The following is a 16,589-nucleotide window of genomic DNA, read 5'->3' as shown; positions in this document are numbered from 1 at the left end:
AGTAGTAACATAAAACACATGGATAAAATATAAATATAAAAGATAGCTGAACATTAAAGTAACGAACCACATGTTCACATTTATCATGAGACTGTGGTAATGGAGATATACTAAGAGACGTTCTGGCCCTCTTATTTTCTCCATTGTGCTGACAGACTGACCAGACACATGGGCACCTAGAATAATTGGACACACTAGACTTATAGTCTACACATTCCACTAAAAGCACACATACCAGAGAAATATGCTTAAGGCAACTGGACACTAATGACAAGAAGAGACATAGAGTCTGCCAATTCCAATAAGGACATACCAGAGAACATGCTGGGGCATTGAATTAAATACAGGGTTGAGTCATAGGCCTAGAGGGTAGATGGACATAGATTATTTTTAAGACAAGCATGGGTCTGGCCACTATTATAATTTAACTGAAAGCAGATAATGGGCGTTAGTAGGCGTGAACAAGCAGGAAGCCTGAACTAAAAAGATAATGATGGCAGGGAAAATTAGGGGAAGTATGCTTATTTGCATATGGGGTGGACCCATATGCTATTTATGTATAAATGTTGGAACCGGGGTTGGGAAGCGGTGTGTGTTCCGCGGGGTGTGTGTTCCGCGGGGTGTGTGTTCCGCGGGGGGTGTGTTCCGCGGGGTGTGTTCCGCGGGGACATGCCAGTGGGCTGTACAGTTGTAATAAAGAGCATGTTTGATTTTAAAAGTTCTGGTAAGCGTTGTATTTGAAAATGATTTTCCACGACATAATTGGCGAGCTGGTCCCAGGAGTGACAGGGACGGAGACGTTCTTGGCTGGCGGGTTCTTTGGACAATCTAAACAAACAGAGGTGGCCACCCAACTATATACGGTAAGCAAGTTCTTACAATAGTTGAAATGTTTGTGTGGATTGCTTCAGAGTCCTGTCTCAGCGGGAGGAATGTCATGTAGGTCTCTCTCTCAAATTTCCTAAAAACGATAAAAACGAAAGAACTTTTGAATTCAAATAAATGTGCATGCATGTGTGAGTTTGGGTTTTGTATGAATGCGCATGTCTGGAGATTGAGTGAACTGGAACTGTGAACTTTGATTGTGTCGGGTGTTTGGCTGGGGGGAGCGGGCATTTGTTCTGGTTGGACTGCTCGAGACAGGTTCATGTGTCTGGTTTGATTGGGGGAGTTGTTCCGTCTGATTCTGCTTGGCCGGGTTCGACCGTATCAGGATCTGTTTTGGGATGTGCGTAAACACACCTCAGTCAACCTGAGCGGGCGACTCGTGTTGGGTGTGTGTGATTCGGACTGCCCCTCTCGTCGGACCATTCATTTTGAGCAGCCTTGTGTGGGCTGATCGGCGCAACTGTTTGTACTCTCTAGTTGAGCGGCGCAGGGCTACAACAAGTAGTTTATACAGTCAAAGCATAAAACAGTAGGTTGTAGGAAAACGTTAGCCCGATTGTGCGGCGTTCAACTGAAAAAGTAGCTTATACAGTCAAAGCATAAAACAGTAGGTTGTAGGAAAACGTTAGCCCGATTGTGCGGCGTTCAACTGAAAAAGTAGCTTATACAGTCAAAGCATAAAACAGTAGGTTGTAGGAAAACGTTAGCCCGATTGTGCGGCGTTCAACTGCAAAAGTAACTTATACGGTCAAAGCATAAATTAGTAGGTTGTAGGAAAACGTTAGCCCGATTGTGCGGCGTTCAACTGCAAAAGTAACTTATACGGTCAAAACATAAATCAGTAGTTAAATAAATATTCATAGTTTCCGCTCTGAAATGAGGACTGTATGAGTGAAGTAGTAGGTGCAGGAAAAACGTTGGCCCGATTGTGCGGCGTTCAAATGCAAAAGAAATCCTGCGAATAAAAAACCGCTCTGTCTAGCTACCAGGGTTTGGTAATTCAGTAGGTCATGCCACAATACTACTCTAAGAATAGAAGAAAAGATAAGTATTGGGGGTTGAATAGGATATGAAGACAAGCTGATCCGATTAGACAGTAGTCTCGTCATATTGTAGAAGTCTAGGCTTATGTAGAAGGAAGTGAATTAAGTCAATAAAGAAAGACTGAGTTGTTTTGAGGTAAAAACAAAGGGATTGAATGAACGGATGAAACATAAAAGGATGAATGATAATGTTGTAAGAAATGAGTAGATCTGTGTAAAAATAGAAGATTAGGAAGGAAAGATGAGTTGTGTGTGTATGTAGGCAGAACGTCCAGGAGAGGGAGCGCGCAGCTCTCCTGTGACAGAGTAGAGTTGATGCTGTAGTATTCAGAAATAATGTATGTACTGTATAGAGTAGGCTTCGATAAAAGAAATTAAGTGATGTGACAAATGAATTATTAATTGGAAAGGAGATTGGCTCTAACTCGGAAAAATAGTAAATAAAAGGTGTAGAAATACATGGGAGTATTTAGGAAAAATAAATAAATAAATAGTCGCATGGGACCAAAATGTGAAGCTCGATTTGTAGGCGTTCTGATGTCAACATTCTATCATCAGAAAATACATTGCGATGAGGTTGTGTGTGTGGTTCCTCTAGTCCTCGCAGACGTGCGGGTGATTGGCAGAACTATTGACAAGATCTAAGAACAAATGAGAAAATAGCTCCCTGTTTTGAATATGGATATAGCGGGTTATGGGGAAAATTAGTGTAAGGTGACACTAGAACTTAGTGCGGTAGTAGGAAATGCCGCTATACAAGAGTTTATTTCCTTGTCAAAATAACAAACAACTAATTGGTTTGAGGTTAGTGAGAATGGAATTTTTTACTTGTCGGTGTATAGTCTCTGAGCGAACAATGAGTGTTTCATAGAGATTACAGTTTATATGTGGTCAAGAAGAAGTATTGGATCACGTTTGACATCTAGTAAAATAACGATGGAATTTTAATTGTTAGACATTCTATACCACAATTCTCTGGAACTGTTAAAGACGCTTTAGAATAAAATCTATGGATAAGTAAAATTATTGGTTTGCTGACTAAAAGGTAACGTTGTGAATATTAACAATATGTACACTTTCTTTTCCAGAAAGAATAAGGGAAAAAAAGGGTTTTTTAATCTTCTCTGGTCAACAATGTCATTGGAGACTGCATTACTGTGGAAAGCAGTTAATTAAAGTCAGCCGCTTTAAAAATAAAAATATCTGGATAAGGCTAAAACATGGAGTTCTGGATGAGTGAGTCCAGTCCCTTTGCGATTATTGGCTTATGATTTACTACTAAGTGCACCATGTACTGGGAATGAATATACATTAGTAGGTTTATTGGAAGGGTTTTTTCCAATTCAGTTTCAAATTGGGTATGCAAAAGGATGAACATGTTTTTGAAAAATGTATTTAAGTTGCTCCTAAAGAAAGGGGGAGTGGAAACATATTAATGGTCTCAAAATGCCCTGAATCCTAGGAATTTCTTGTGAAAGACTGATCACCTTTTACTAGAAATTGTTGGAACAGGTGGGATATACTTATAAAATGTTTAAGACACCTGACTCTATTCAAACTGTATAATTACTTTGAAAATCTATTATGTCCCTGGGAAAATTATGAAGAGTTGTACCCTTAAATTGAATAAGTTATTCGAATAGGTTTATTTTAATTTTTATTTTCGATATAACATGGGTTCATAGGTAAAACTATCAGTTCTTTGGGGTTATGGTCTTTGGGGGAATACACAAATGTGTTTTGTTCATTATGCATATAAAAAGTGTTGAAAGTTTTTCTAAAGGGTTTATTGGAGTGTGGGATTATGTAAGGGTTTTGTTGATAACTACATCATCTGTAATTCATCTGGGAGATCACCAGTAGAATAAGGGAGTTGTCATGAAAGGTGACGTCAGAATGCTTTAGGGCATGGGAGAGAATATCACCACTAGTGGGTGTGGAGCTCATACCCGCCCTAATCGACTGAATAGTGAGGGACAACTGTGTCTGATGACCTGTGAACTGTATCAAATAATAGACATGTTGAAATGATATGGGCCAGGGTGTATTATGAATTAAAGGAATTGGGGTATTGAACTTTTATTACCAGGCCACTCATGTAAGAAAAACTGAGACAAAAGGGCTATTGGGAAAATAGATAATACTGGTAATAAAAGTGTTTAGTTTAAATGTTAATTATTAAAGGGATGATGTGTATTGAATTGATCAGGTCCAATTTGAGTTAAAGTAAACACTAAGGATTGTTATCCTGAATATTGGGTTGGTAAATGTATAAACAATAAACATAACTGTTTAGTTATTTAGATATAGCACTGTTTGAATTTAATAGGCCTAGGGCCGCTCTGGAATCTAATCCTGGGACAAGGAGGTTGACAAAACTTCCAGAATATTTGATTATCGGTTTTTTGTTTCTTTTGTTTTCTAATGTCATTGGAATTGTAATGATAAATTGTATTGTTTGATTGACTATAAAGGTAGTCTGTTGTGCGATGATACCCAAGAATGTAGAAGAAAGAGACCAACAATAACATTGGCATAGATTGAAAAGGATGGACGTTTTCCCCAGGTTTAATTACATTACAAATAGTGGTAATATTGCAACTGTGCAATTATTGTAATTTCTTTTTCTCTTTTTCTCGTTTGGTCAATTTATTTGTGTTTTGAGGAACATAAGGTTGTGAATATGTTCCTAAGGGGGGACTGATATCTATTTTAAATTGATTAGAAAAGATTTGAGAATGTTTTAAGAATGTATTTTACAGCAGTTGCTGTAGGGACCATCATTTGATTATCATTATGAATATTTCTGTGTCAGGAGGCCAGGTATTTGAGGCAGAATGGTTACATAGGGCTATTATTAAAACTTAAGATTTAGTGATCTTGCTAATGTTGTCAGGAAATAACCCATGTGTTAGTGTGTATGTCCTCAGGAAAAAACAGCCAGAAATGGAAGGGCTTGGGCTGCATTCTGGAGACTGAGTGTACATCAAGATACACCAGGCTGGTGGTATACTTCTTACAACACTGCAGTGGTAAAGTTCTTTATGTCTCTCTTTGGTGGGTGTATAAGTCTCACGAGAAGTAAGGTCCAGCTGAATAATGGGTGAGCTTGAAAACACCATGACAGAGGATGTGGAATCAGAGAGAGAAAGAGAGAGAGATTAGATTCCACTATAGACATACTGGGTTGAGTTTGGAGGCTACATGTTTTATTTTTAATACATCATGTGAAAGAGAATGGATGATAGGATATTATACTCTAAACAAACATGTTAAAGGGATTGATATGAAAGCATATACAGTGTTGAATTAATTCAAGAAGAGAGAATGTTAATTGTAGGTTATGCACATGATTATCAGTTGAAATGGAGTAGATGGGAAACTAAGTAAAAATGACATGATTTGGGAACACCTCTCAGAACCTGTGGCCGAAAGGGGAAGACTGGGTGGAAGCATGAGGAAGCTTTTTAGGGCTTTTATTTTTGTGGAGTCCAGCAGAAAAGTATCCTGGAGGCATAGAGTCAGGTAAAGAGAGAGTGGGAATTGTCATGGTCTCAGATTTCAGTTTGCATGAATATATTTATGCATAACACATAACATTGTCAATGCTGTTATGTTTTGTCTGTTGTTTTCCAAGTCTTATGTTTAGGAAACCAGAAGGAGAGGGGTTCGCCAGCTTCAGCCTGAATGTCTGTTTGTTGTGTGATGAGTGATGGAAGTAAGAGGATGTATGGTGCAATCTTAGAACAGAGGCCATAAGTCTCTAAGTATGAATGCTTCACAGAAAGTAGGCAGAAACCTGAACCAGGATGAGAGGTTCTGCGTTTGATGATCCAAGGGGACCAGAAGGACCTCTCTCAGTGGTACCAGGAGATCTAGTCCACGTTGGAGGGATCCGGAGGAAGTGGGATCAACCGAGGAGAGATGGACCCTATGAGGTGGCCAAAGCAACAAGAACGGCCGTCCAAGTGAAAAGAAGCCAGACGTGATACCATCTGAACCACTGCAGCTGAGTCCCAACAGAGAGAAGGACACAACCACATAGAGATGAGGACACAGAGGATGCTGATTCACTAGGAGGGAGCCTGGAGGGAGCAGGAGCAGCGGAAACGATTGAGATGCCAGGGAGGAGCCAAGAAAACAGTAAATCAAGTGAAAGCCAAAATATGACACGTGCACCGACTAATGCACCCAGAAGAGGAGGAGAGGCCTCACAAGGAACAGAATAAGAACGTTTCTTTCCTAAAAATTGAAACCCTTCCAGATGGAAGCTAAGTCCGGCCTGAGGAGGGAGCTTCAGGTGAAGAAAGAGGAGGAAAAGTCCCGCAAGCTGAAGAAAATGGGGATTACCCCACAATTGACTTTTAAACTTTTGAATGGCCTCCTTTACAGACAATTGATGTTAGAACAACAAAAGAATAATGACATTGACATAACAGAAGCAACAGTGAATGCTAGTATAGAAACAACAGACTAATGCACAATCAAGATGTATGGTGGGAGCAGGAAGAGAAGAATGGAATCAGCCGAACAATCCAAAAAGACTGACAAGGTTAGAATCTATGTTCCACCTCAATGTATAACAGAAGCAGGAGAACTGAAGTCTATCTCAATCATAAGGATCAAACCCTTATCGGAGATTGCACTCTGTGGATGGACACATCACCAAACAAAGGGAGAAGTCGTTTGGGACCCGAAAGGATGTGACCTGACATGAATCAAAGAAAAAGACGAGTAGGTGCTCATCATGAACAAGATTGAACCAGTGGAAGGTGAAGACCTACCCCTGCACCTGAACAGGAAGAACCTGTGACAACAACAAGGGTGGCGGCTGCTGTGACGACCACAGTAGTTACCACTAGATGACATCGACTGCCCTTACCAAGCAGACCACCGTGCCAACAAAGCAACCTGAGACATCAGTCAGGAGAGTTTTTTACTGACATTTGGAACTTTCTGATAAACTCTAATGATCTACCTCAAGATAAGAACATTGAAAAAGCGACAGAATTAGATATATTAGAACCACTCAAGGACAGCACACGAGAAGAAGTAGTGAAGAACGAGTGGTACAAATGGGTTAAGTCTATGGCAAACAAACACAGAATGGACAATTGTATTTTGTGTAGAAAATCACCTTTGTCTGATCTTTTAATAGTCTCTGAACCAGCATCATTTAAAAACTGTGTAAGTTGGAAAAATGACCATTGTACCAATAGAAAGTATTCTATTTCCTTGTGTGACATTGAATGTAGGATTGCTCAAGGGAGCACTAGAGGCAGAGCCATGTTAAACGAGACTAAGTTGGGAGACAATGATTGTGCTGCCTATGAAATTAGAACTGAATTAAATGGACCCCAGTTAGACAGAAGTACTGTGGTTAAAGGAAAATATGAATGTTTTTACAGACACCACACTGAAGGAATTGATGTAGGAAACACCACTGTAGAATGTGATACTATTTGGGTGCTAGAGAATGCGGGAGTTCGTAAAAGTAATGATAAAGGATTGATTATGAATAGAAAAGGGTTGTGTAGTTACATAACTCAGGTTGCGCCATCTCTTAATATGTTGAAAAATCAAGACAGAGGTATTGCTGATAGTTTCTGGATGTGTGGAAAAAACTAACTGTTGAATGTATTGCCTGATGGATGGATTGATCTTTGTGCCTTAGTTAGAAGCAATTAAATAGGTTACTATTATTGAATCACTCCATGATGACTATGTTAAACCTAGAGTTAAAATGGCTTATGATAAGGATCCTGAGGTATACCTTAATGCAATTGGACTGCTTAGAGGTCTACCTAGGGATTTCAAGGCCAGAGATGAGGTTAAATCAGGATTTGAATCTATATTTTTGTGGATAACACCAAATATGAACTTAGAATGGATTAATTATATTTTTATACCAAATTTGATCTTTTACTCTTATGAATATTGGAGATGTTTGGTCTAGTTGGTTTTCTTTAATGTTTCTGATTGGTTCTTTTACTCCTATTTCACATTGGAGATGTTTGGTCTAGTTGGTTTATATGCTTCACTTTGTTTTTATTTTTTGTATTTTCTTGTTTATCATAGGTATTTTAATTTACTATCCCAAAGTCTTATTTGTATCATTTATGTGGCTAAATAGCCCCAGAGGGGGGATTGTAGTAGTAACATAAAACACATGGATAAAATATAAATATAAAAGATAGCTGAACATTAAAGTAACGAACCACATGTTCACATTTATCATGAGACTGTGGTAATGGAGATATACTAAGAGACGTTCTGGCCCTCTTATTTTCTCCATTGTGCTGACAGACTGACCAGACACATGGGCACCTAGAATAATTGGACACACTAGACTTATAGTCTACACATTCCACTAAAAGCACACATACCAGAGAAATATGCTTAAGGCAACTGGACACTAATGACAAGAAGAGACATAGAGTCTGCCAATTCCAATAAGGACATACCAGAGAACATGCTGGGGCATTGAATTAAATACAGGGTTGAGTCATAGGCCTAGAGGGTAGATGGACATAGATTATTTTTAAGACAAGCATGGGTCTGGCCACTATTATAATTTAACTGAAAGCAGATAATGGGCGTTAGTAGGCGTGAACAAGCAGGAAGCCTGAACTAAAAAGATAATGATGGCAGGGAAAATTAGGGGAAGTATGCTTATTTGCATATGGGGTGGACCCATATGCTATTTATGTATAAATGTTGGAACCGGGGTTGGGAAGCGGTGTGTGTGTTCCGCGGGGTGTGTGTTCCGCGGGGTGTGTGTTCCGCGGGGGGTGTGTTCCGCGGGGTGTGTTCCGCGGGGACATGCCGGTGGGCTGTACAGTTGTAATAAAGAGCATGTTTGATTTTAAAAGTTCTGGTAAGCGTTGTATTTGAAAATGATTTTCCACGACATTTGTTATTGGCCAAAGGGGAGGGTTGAGTGGTTTGTTATTGGCCAAAGGGCAGGGTTGAGTGGTTTGTTATTGGCCAAAGGGGAGGGTTGAGTGGTTTGTTATTGGCCAAAGGGCAGGGTTGAGTGGTTTGTTATTGGGCACAGGGGAGGGTTGAGTGGTTTGTTATTGGCCACAGGGGAGGGTTGAGTGGTTTGTTATTGGGCACAAGGGAGTTGAGTGGTTTGTTATTGGCCAAAGGTGAGGGTTGAGTGGTTTGTTATTGGGCACAGGGGAGGGTTGAGTGGTTTGTTATTGGCCACAGGGGAGGGTTGAGTGGTTTGTTATTGGGCACAGGGGAGGGTTGAGTGGTTTGTTATTTGGCACAGGGGAGGGTTGAGTGGTTTGTTATTGGGCACAGGGAGGGTTGAGTGCGTTTTCTTCCCTGGTTAACAGTCACTCTTCTACAGGTTTTACTATATAATGTATTCCATCCTAGTCACATTTCCTCATCTGCTTGCATGCTCCTCCTCTATATCAAGGTACTTCGCTTATGACCTAGGCTTTTCCATGTGCTAATTTTTTACCACCGATCGGTATTGTCTACAAGTCTAACGGTCTATCCCGCCCTCTATCCACCATTCATAGTGACAATAGTGGTAGGTTTATCGTTTGTCCAGATCTGCAATAGACTAACTAACAATCATACCATATATAAAAGCATTCGAAGCTGCATCAATTTTCAATATGAACAAATAGGAACAGTGAAGACAAGAAACACACAGGTCAGAAAGCTCCCCTATTGATCTTGTTTAGGGACAATATAATTATTCTACCAAGACTAAATTAGCAACAACCACAATATAATTAATAACTGTATTATTGTTTTCAAGTGAGACCAAAATTCTACTCTAGGCTGCAGTGAAAATGTCATTTGAATAATTTGATTTTGAATCCATTGTGGATCTACTCTCAACAGTTTATAAGGTCTAGAAAGGCACAGTAAACACAGGCAAGTCTGTCTGTAATTTTACTTCTGATAATTAATTTTAAGAATGGCCCGAAAGGAAATGACTGCTGTTTTTTACGACCCCTTAACCAATTGTGCTATTGTGTGTGTTTTTTCATGTAATTTGTAAGTTATTTTGTACATAATGTTTCTGCCACCGTATCTTATGTCCGAAAATAGTTTCTAGATAAAGCCCTCATCCCCGTCATTCGCAGGAGAAAGAGACGTAGGTATCGTGGACAAAGATTCGGGTGCCTTGTAAGGAACCGTCGCCGAGAAGGTGATCTACCTTTACCATCGGTCCTATTAGCCAACGTACAATCAATCGATAATAAAATAGACAAACTACGATCACGTATATATTCTACAAACGGGACATTAAAAACTAATATCTTATGCTTCACCGAGTCGTGACTGAACGATGACATGAATAACATACAGCTGACAGGTTTTGTGCTTTTTCGGCAGGATAGAACAGCGGCGTCTGGTAAGACAAGGGGTGGCAGTCTACGTATATTTGTAAATAACAGCTGGTGCACGAAAATCTAAGGAAGTCTCAAGGTTTTGCTCGCCTGAGGTAGAGAATCTCATGATAAGCTTTAGACCACATTATTTACCAAGATAGTTTTCATCTGTATTTTTCGTAACTGTCTACATACCACCACAAACCAATGCTGGCACTAAGACTGCACTACAGTAACCGAGACGGACCGAGGTGGAGCCAACAAACACTAGCGTGGCTGGTTGTGGCGCATCCTCAGCGGGGAGCTGGTGCTGAAGTGGCTGGTTAATACTAAGGTATTGCCGATCAAAGCTCTACTCAAATCCAGACATATGCTTTAGAATGACACTTCCGATTTGGGGAGAAAAGTGATTATTCTCGGGATGGAATCATTGTAAAATACAGGGGGAAAAATTCAACCGTTATCTGTAGATTATTCTTTAGATGTTTGGCCTAGTGGTGAATCAGGATGTGCAGGCATAATCAAAGTGACACTGGACTAGCGCACCTGCCAGAGTCTTTAGGGTGTCTATAGCTAGGTTTCCATGGTGACAGATGTTCATGGGAATATTCTAAAATCTGCAAATAAACAATATGAGCATTTTAGGGTTTCCTATAGGAAAAGTTGGCTCCGGACAACGTGACTGGGAAGAAATTGACCAGACATCCATATGTTTTCAGATCCAACATGGCGTAGCCAGCGCTATCAATAAACAAGGGATATTTGCCAAATCTAAAAAAATAAAAATAAAAAAAGGATTAAAAAAAAACTCATCAATCTACACACAATATCCCATAATGAAAAGTTTTTTTTATTTTTATGTTTGCAAATATATATTACCTTATTTACATAAGTATTCAGACCCTTTGCTATGAGACTCGAAACTGTTTCCCGTTTCCATTGATCGATCATCCTTGAGATGTTTCTGCAACTTGATTGGAGTCCACCTGTGGTTAATTCAATTGATTGGACATGATTTGGAAAGGCAAACACCTGTCTCTATAAGGTCCCACAGTTGGCAGCTCATGTCAGAGCAAAAACCAAGCCACGAGGTTGAAAGAATTGTCCGTAAAGCTCCGAGACAGGATTGTGTCGAGGCCCAGATCTGGGGAAGGGTACTACACTTTTCTGCAGCATTGAAGGTCTCCATTTTCCTTAAATGGAAGAAGTTAGGAACCATCTAGACTCTTCCTAGAGCTGGTGGCTCCTCAGTAAAAGGCAGCCCACTTGAAGTTTGCCAAAAGGCACCTAAAGGACACTCAGACCATAAGAAACAAGATTCCCTGGTCTGATAAAACCAAGTTTGAACTCTTTGGCCTGAATGCCAAGCGTCACGTCTGGAGGAAACCTGGCACCATCCCTACGGTGAAGCATGGTGGTGGCAGCATCATGCTGTAGGAATGTTTTTCAGCAGCAGGGACTGGGAGACTAGTCAGGATCGAGGGAAAGATGAACGGAGCAAATATTCAAACGAGAACTTTGAAGGCCGAAGTGGAGAAGGGTTCCATGTGAACAGCAGTTGAGCATGGATCATTCAGTCCTAATAGATGGGCGAACGCCGTTCGGAAGGGAGGGGCGATGGCCTCCGTCGAAAGGGAGTCGGTTCAGATCCCCGAATCCGGAGTGGCGGAGACGGATGCCTCAGGCGTCCAGTGCAGTAACATAACCGATCCCGGAGAAGCTGACGGGAACCCCGGGGAGAGTTCTCCTTTCTTTGTGCGCACGCGACCACTCTGTCACAGTCTTTCTCTCTCTGGAATCCCAGGAAAAGCTAGACTAGAATAGTTTGCTGGAAGAACTTATTTTTAGCATTTCTTATACGAATAGACTATTGGAAGAGGGAAGCAAGCTCTTGTTTGCTGAATGTTAAATACAGAAGCCAATAGAACTCATGGCCACAGCCGTGGGAGCCTGAAAGAAGAGAGAACGCAGGATGGCGGTAGGCTATAGCTGTTATACAGAAGCCAATAGAACTCATGGCCACAGCCGTGGGAGCCTGAAAGAAGAGAGAACGCAGGATGGCGGTAGGCTAGAGCTGTTTATTTGTTCAGACCTGTAGCCATTCAATCTTCACGAAGAGACTAGAAAGCCATCTGCATCTTATTCTAGTCCTATATTATTCAAGCATGTCATTACAATGATGATCAGGACAACAAAACATTTAATTTAACTGTTGAAGATTGTACAGGTGTATAAAACTGAGCACACAGCCATGCAATCAGTAGAATGGCCTTACTGAAGAGATCAGTGACTTTCAATGTGTCACCGTCATAGGATGCCATCTTTCCAACAAGTCAGTTTGTCAAATTTCTGCCCTGCTAGAGCTGTCCCAGTCAACTGTAAGTGCTGTTATTGTGAAGTGGGAACGTCTAGGAGCAACAACGGCTCAGCTGCGAAGTGGTAGGCCACACAAACTCACATGTCGTTACTGCCGAGTGCTGAAGCACCTAGCGTGTAAAAAATCATCTGTCCACGAGTTCCAAACTGCCTCTGGAAGCAACGTCAGCACAATAATTGAGTTTCATGAAATGGGTTTCCGTGGCCAAGCAGCCGCACACAAGCCTAAGATCACCATGCGCAATACCAAGAATCGGCTGGAGTGGTGTAAAGCTCGCCGCCATTGGATTATGAAGCAGTGGAAACGCATGCACTGGAGTGATAAATCACACTTCACCATCTGGCAGTCCAATGGAGGAATCTGGGTTTGGCGGATGCCAGGAGAACGCTACCTGCCCGAATGCATAGTGCCAACTTTAAAGTTGGGTGGAGGAAGAATAATGGTCTGGGGCTGTTTTTCATGGTTCGGGCTAGGCCCCTTAGTTCCAGTGAAGGGAAATCTTAACGCTACAGCATACAATGACATTCTAGATGATTCTCTGCTTCCAACTTTGTGGCAACAGTTTGGGGAAGGCCCTTTCCTGTTTCAGCATGACAATGCCCCCGTGCACAAAGCGAGGTCCATACAGAAATGGTTTGTCGAAATTGGTGTGGAAGAACTTGACTGGTCTGCACAGAGCCCTGACCTCAACCCCATAAAACACCTTTGGGATGAATTGGATTTCCGACTGCGAGCCAGGCCTAATCGCCCAACATCAGTGTTCCCGACCTCACTAATGCTCTTGTGGCTGAATGGAAGCAAGTCCCCACAGCAATGTTCCAACATCTAGTGGAAAGCCTTCCCAGAAGAGTGAAGGCTGTTATAGCAGCAAAGAGGGGGACCAACTCCATATTAATGCCCATGATTTTGGAATGAGATGTTCAACGAGCAGGTGTCCACATATTTTTGGTGATGTAGTAGTGTATTTTATATAATTGTAAATATGGCATCAAAATGTTTTATTCCCCCCCTAGCTGATGATTGTCTGCATCCGGCTCTGATCATGAAGTAATGAAACAGGCAGGGAGAATGAGCTCATCTGTGGTTGTCATGGCGAACACTCAACCTTCTGGCCGTAGCCCTGTGTGACATCAACTGTGCCACAAAGCATATCCACGTTTATAGGCCACAGGGTCTCCACAGTTATGGTCTTCAACATTATTTTGAGTTAATTCCAAGAGGAGGAGGGTGTTCCATTTATTTAACAGTACACGGGGAGGGTCTAGTGAAAATATTTTTATAGTTGGGGAGAAGGGGGGGAGGGGTTGCATTTTTTTAATGACACCTTGAACAGTACATTTCGATCTGTCCTTTACCTGTTGTGGATGAATAGAGTCTAATCCCACATCGAACTCATCTGTTCTGGACAAATACACTAGTAGGTGTAGCTATTTCGTTAGCTGTATGATAGCTCTGGACCGACTAATGTTTCTCTGTTTGCTGACCCTACTACCCCTTCCATAGGAGTCTCTGGACGAGGCCACTGACCCGTGGGGTATCAAGGTGGAGCGTGTGGAGATTAAGGACGTGAAGCTGCCCCACCAGCTGCAGAGAGCCATGGCTGCAGAGGCAGAAGCCAGCCGTGAGGCCAGGGCTAAGGTGTGGAGACACACTTCAGACAACTGTAGAAGACAGTCAACTGAGATGTACAATGTGAAATAAATACACTTATTTAATGGTAACTGTTTTCATCAATAGAGTCCCTCTTCTCTAGGCGATAGCGGCGGAGGGGGAGATTAATGTTTCTCCATACTGAAAATCCATCTGTATGTTTCTTACCCCTTCCTCTCCCTAGGTGATAGCGGCGGAGGGGGAGATGAATGCCTCCAGGGCCCTGAAGGAGGCATCTCTAGTGATCTCCGAGTCTCCATCAGGCCTCCAGCTGAGATACCTCCAGACCCTCACCGCCATCGCTGCAGAGAAGAACTCCACCATCATCTTCCCTCTGCCCATCGACGTGGTCAGCCACTTCATGCACAGGAAATGAAGGGTCACAGAGACGCAGTGTTGCATCTTCCCTCCCCTTTTACCCTCCTTCACAGATCTGATAGGACTGGATAGGTGAAAGTAGCATGGCTGAAATGGCCGTTACTTACACCTATCCAGGAGGTGAAATGGCCGTTACTTACACCTATCCAGGAGGTGAAATGGCCGTTACTTACACCTATCCAGGAGGTGAAATGGCCGTTACTTACACCTATCCAGGAGGTGAAATGGCCGTTACTTACACCTATCCAGGAGGTGAAATGGCCGTTACTTACACCTATCTAGTAGGTGACATGGCCGTTACTTACACCTATCCGGTAGGTGAAATGGCCGTTACTTACACCTATCCAGGAGGTGAAATGGCCGTTACTTACACCTATCCAGGAGGTGAAATGGCCGTTACTTACACCTATCCGGTAGGTGAAATGGCCGTTACTTACACCTATCCAGGAGGTGAAATGGCCGTTACTTACACCTATCCAGGAGGTGAAATGGCCGTTACTTACACCTATCCAGGAGGTGAAATGGCCGTTACTTACACCTATCCGGTGGGTGAAATGGCCGTTACTTACACCTATCCAGGAGGTGAAATGGCCGTTACTTACACCTATCCAGGAGGTGAAATGGCCGTTACTTACACCTATCCGGTAGGTGAAATGGCCGTTACTTACACCTATCCAGGAGGTGAAATGGCCGTTACTTACACCTATCCAGGAGGTGAAATGGCCGTTACTTACACCTATCCGGTGGGTGAAATGGCCGTTACTTACACCTATCCAGGAGGTGAAATGGCCGTTACTTACACCTATTCAGGAGGTGAAATGGCCGTTACTTACACCTATCCGGTGGGTGAAATGGCCGTTACTTACACCTATCCAGGAGGTGAAATGGCCGTTACTTACACCTATCCAGGAGGTGAAATGGCCGTTACTTACACCTATCCAGGAGGTGAAATGGCCGTTACTTACACCTATCCAGGAGGTGAAATGGCCGTTACTTACACCTATCCGGTGGGTGAAATGGCCGTTACTTACACCTATCCAGGAGGTGAAATGGCCATTACTTACACCTATCCGGTGGGTGAAATGGCCGTTACTTACACCTATCCAGGAGGTGAAATGGCCGTTACTTACACCTATCCGGTGGGTGAAATGGCCGTTACTTACACCTATCCAGGAGGTGAAATGGCCGTTACTTACACCTATCCTGGAGGTGAAATGGCCGTTACTTACACCTATCCAGGAGGTGAAATGGCCGTTACTTACACCTATCCAGGAGGTGAAATGGCCGTTACTTACACCTATCCAGGAGGTGAAATGGCCGTTACTTACACCTATCCGGTGGGTGAAATGGCCGTTACTTACACCTATCCAGGAGGTGAAATGGCCGTTACTTACACCTATCCGGTAGGTGACATGGCCGTTACTTACACCTATCCAGGAGGTGAAATGGCCGTTACTTACACCTATCCGGTGGGTGAAATGGCCGTTACTTACACCTATCCGGTGGGTGAAATGGCCGTTACTTACACCTATCCGGTAGGTGAAATGGCCGTTACTTACACCTATCCGGTAGGTGAAATGGCCATTACTTACACCTATTCAGGAGGTGAAATGGCCGTTACTAACACCTATCCGGTGGGTGAAATGGCCGTTACTTACACCTATCCGGTGGGTGAAATGGCCGTTACTTACACCTATCCGGTAGGTGAAATGGCCGTTACTTACACCTATCCGGTGGGTGAAATGGCCGTTACTTACACCTATCCGGTGGGTGAAATGGCCGTTACTTACACCTATCCGGTGGGTGAAATGGCCGTTACTTACACCTATCCGGTGGGTGAAATGGCCGTTACTTACACCTATCCGGTGGGTGAAATGGCCGTTACTTACA

General features: G+C 42.4%; 1 protein-coding gene across 1 annotated transcript in view; it reads left to right on the top strand.

Annotated features, from left to right (window-relative positions):
- The window catches only part of stoml3a (stomatin (EPB72)-like 3a), a gene marked incomplete at its 5' end in the record, with an annotated part of 23,264 nt that extends 8,513 nt beyond the window's left edge, over positions 1–14,751 (top strand). Inside the window, 2 exons of the mRNA XM_071358127.1 lie at positions 14,175–14,309; positions 14,506–14,751. Coding sequence (XP_071214228.1) covers positions 14,175–14,309; positions 14,506–14,697 — 327 coding nt within the window. The remainder of the gene's footprint in view (positions 1–14,174; positions 14,310–14,505) is intronic.
- Positions 14,752–16,589: the final 1,838 nt, after the last annotated feature.

The sequence above is a fragment of the Salvelinus alpinus genome, chromosome 21 (genome assembly GCF_045679555.1).
Source record: "Salvelinus alpinus chromosome 21, SLU_Salpinus.1, whole genome shotgun sequence".
In the NCBI taxonomy this organism is placed as follows: Eukaryota; Metazoa; Chordata; class Actinopteri; order Salmoniformes; family Salmonidae; genus Salvelinus; species Salvelinus alpinus.
The sequence above is the reverse complement of the archived record's forward strand: the minus strand, read 5'-3'. Positions and strand labels throughout refer to the sequence as shown.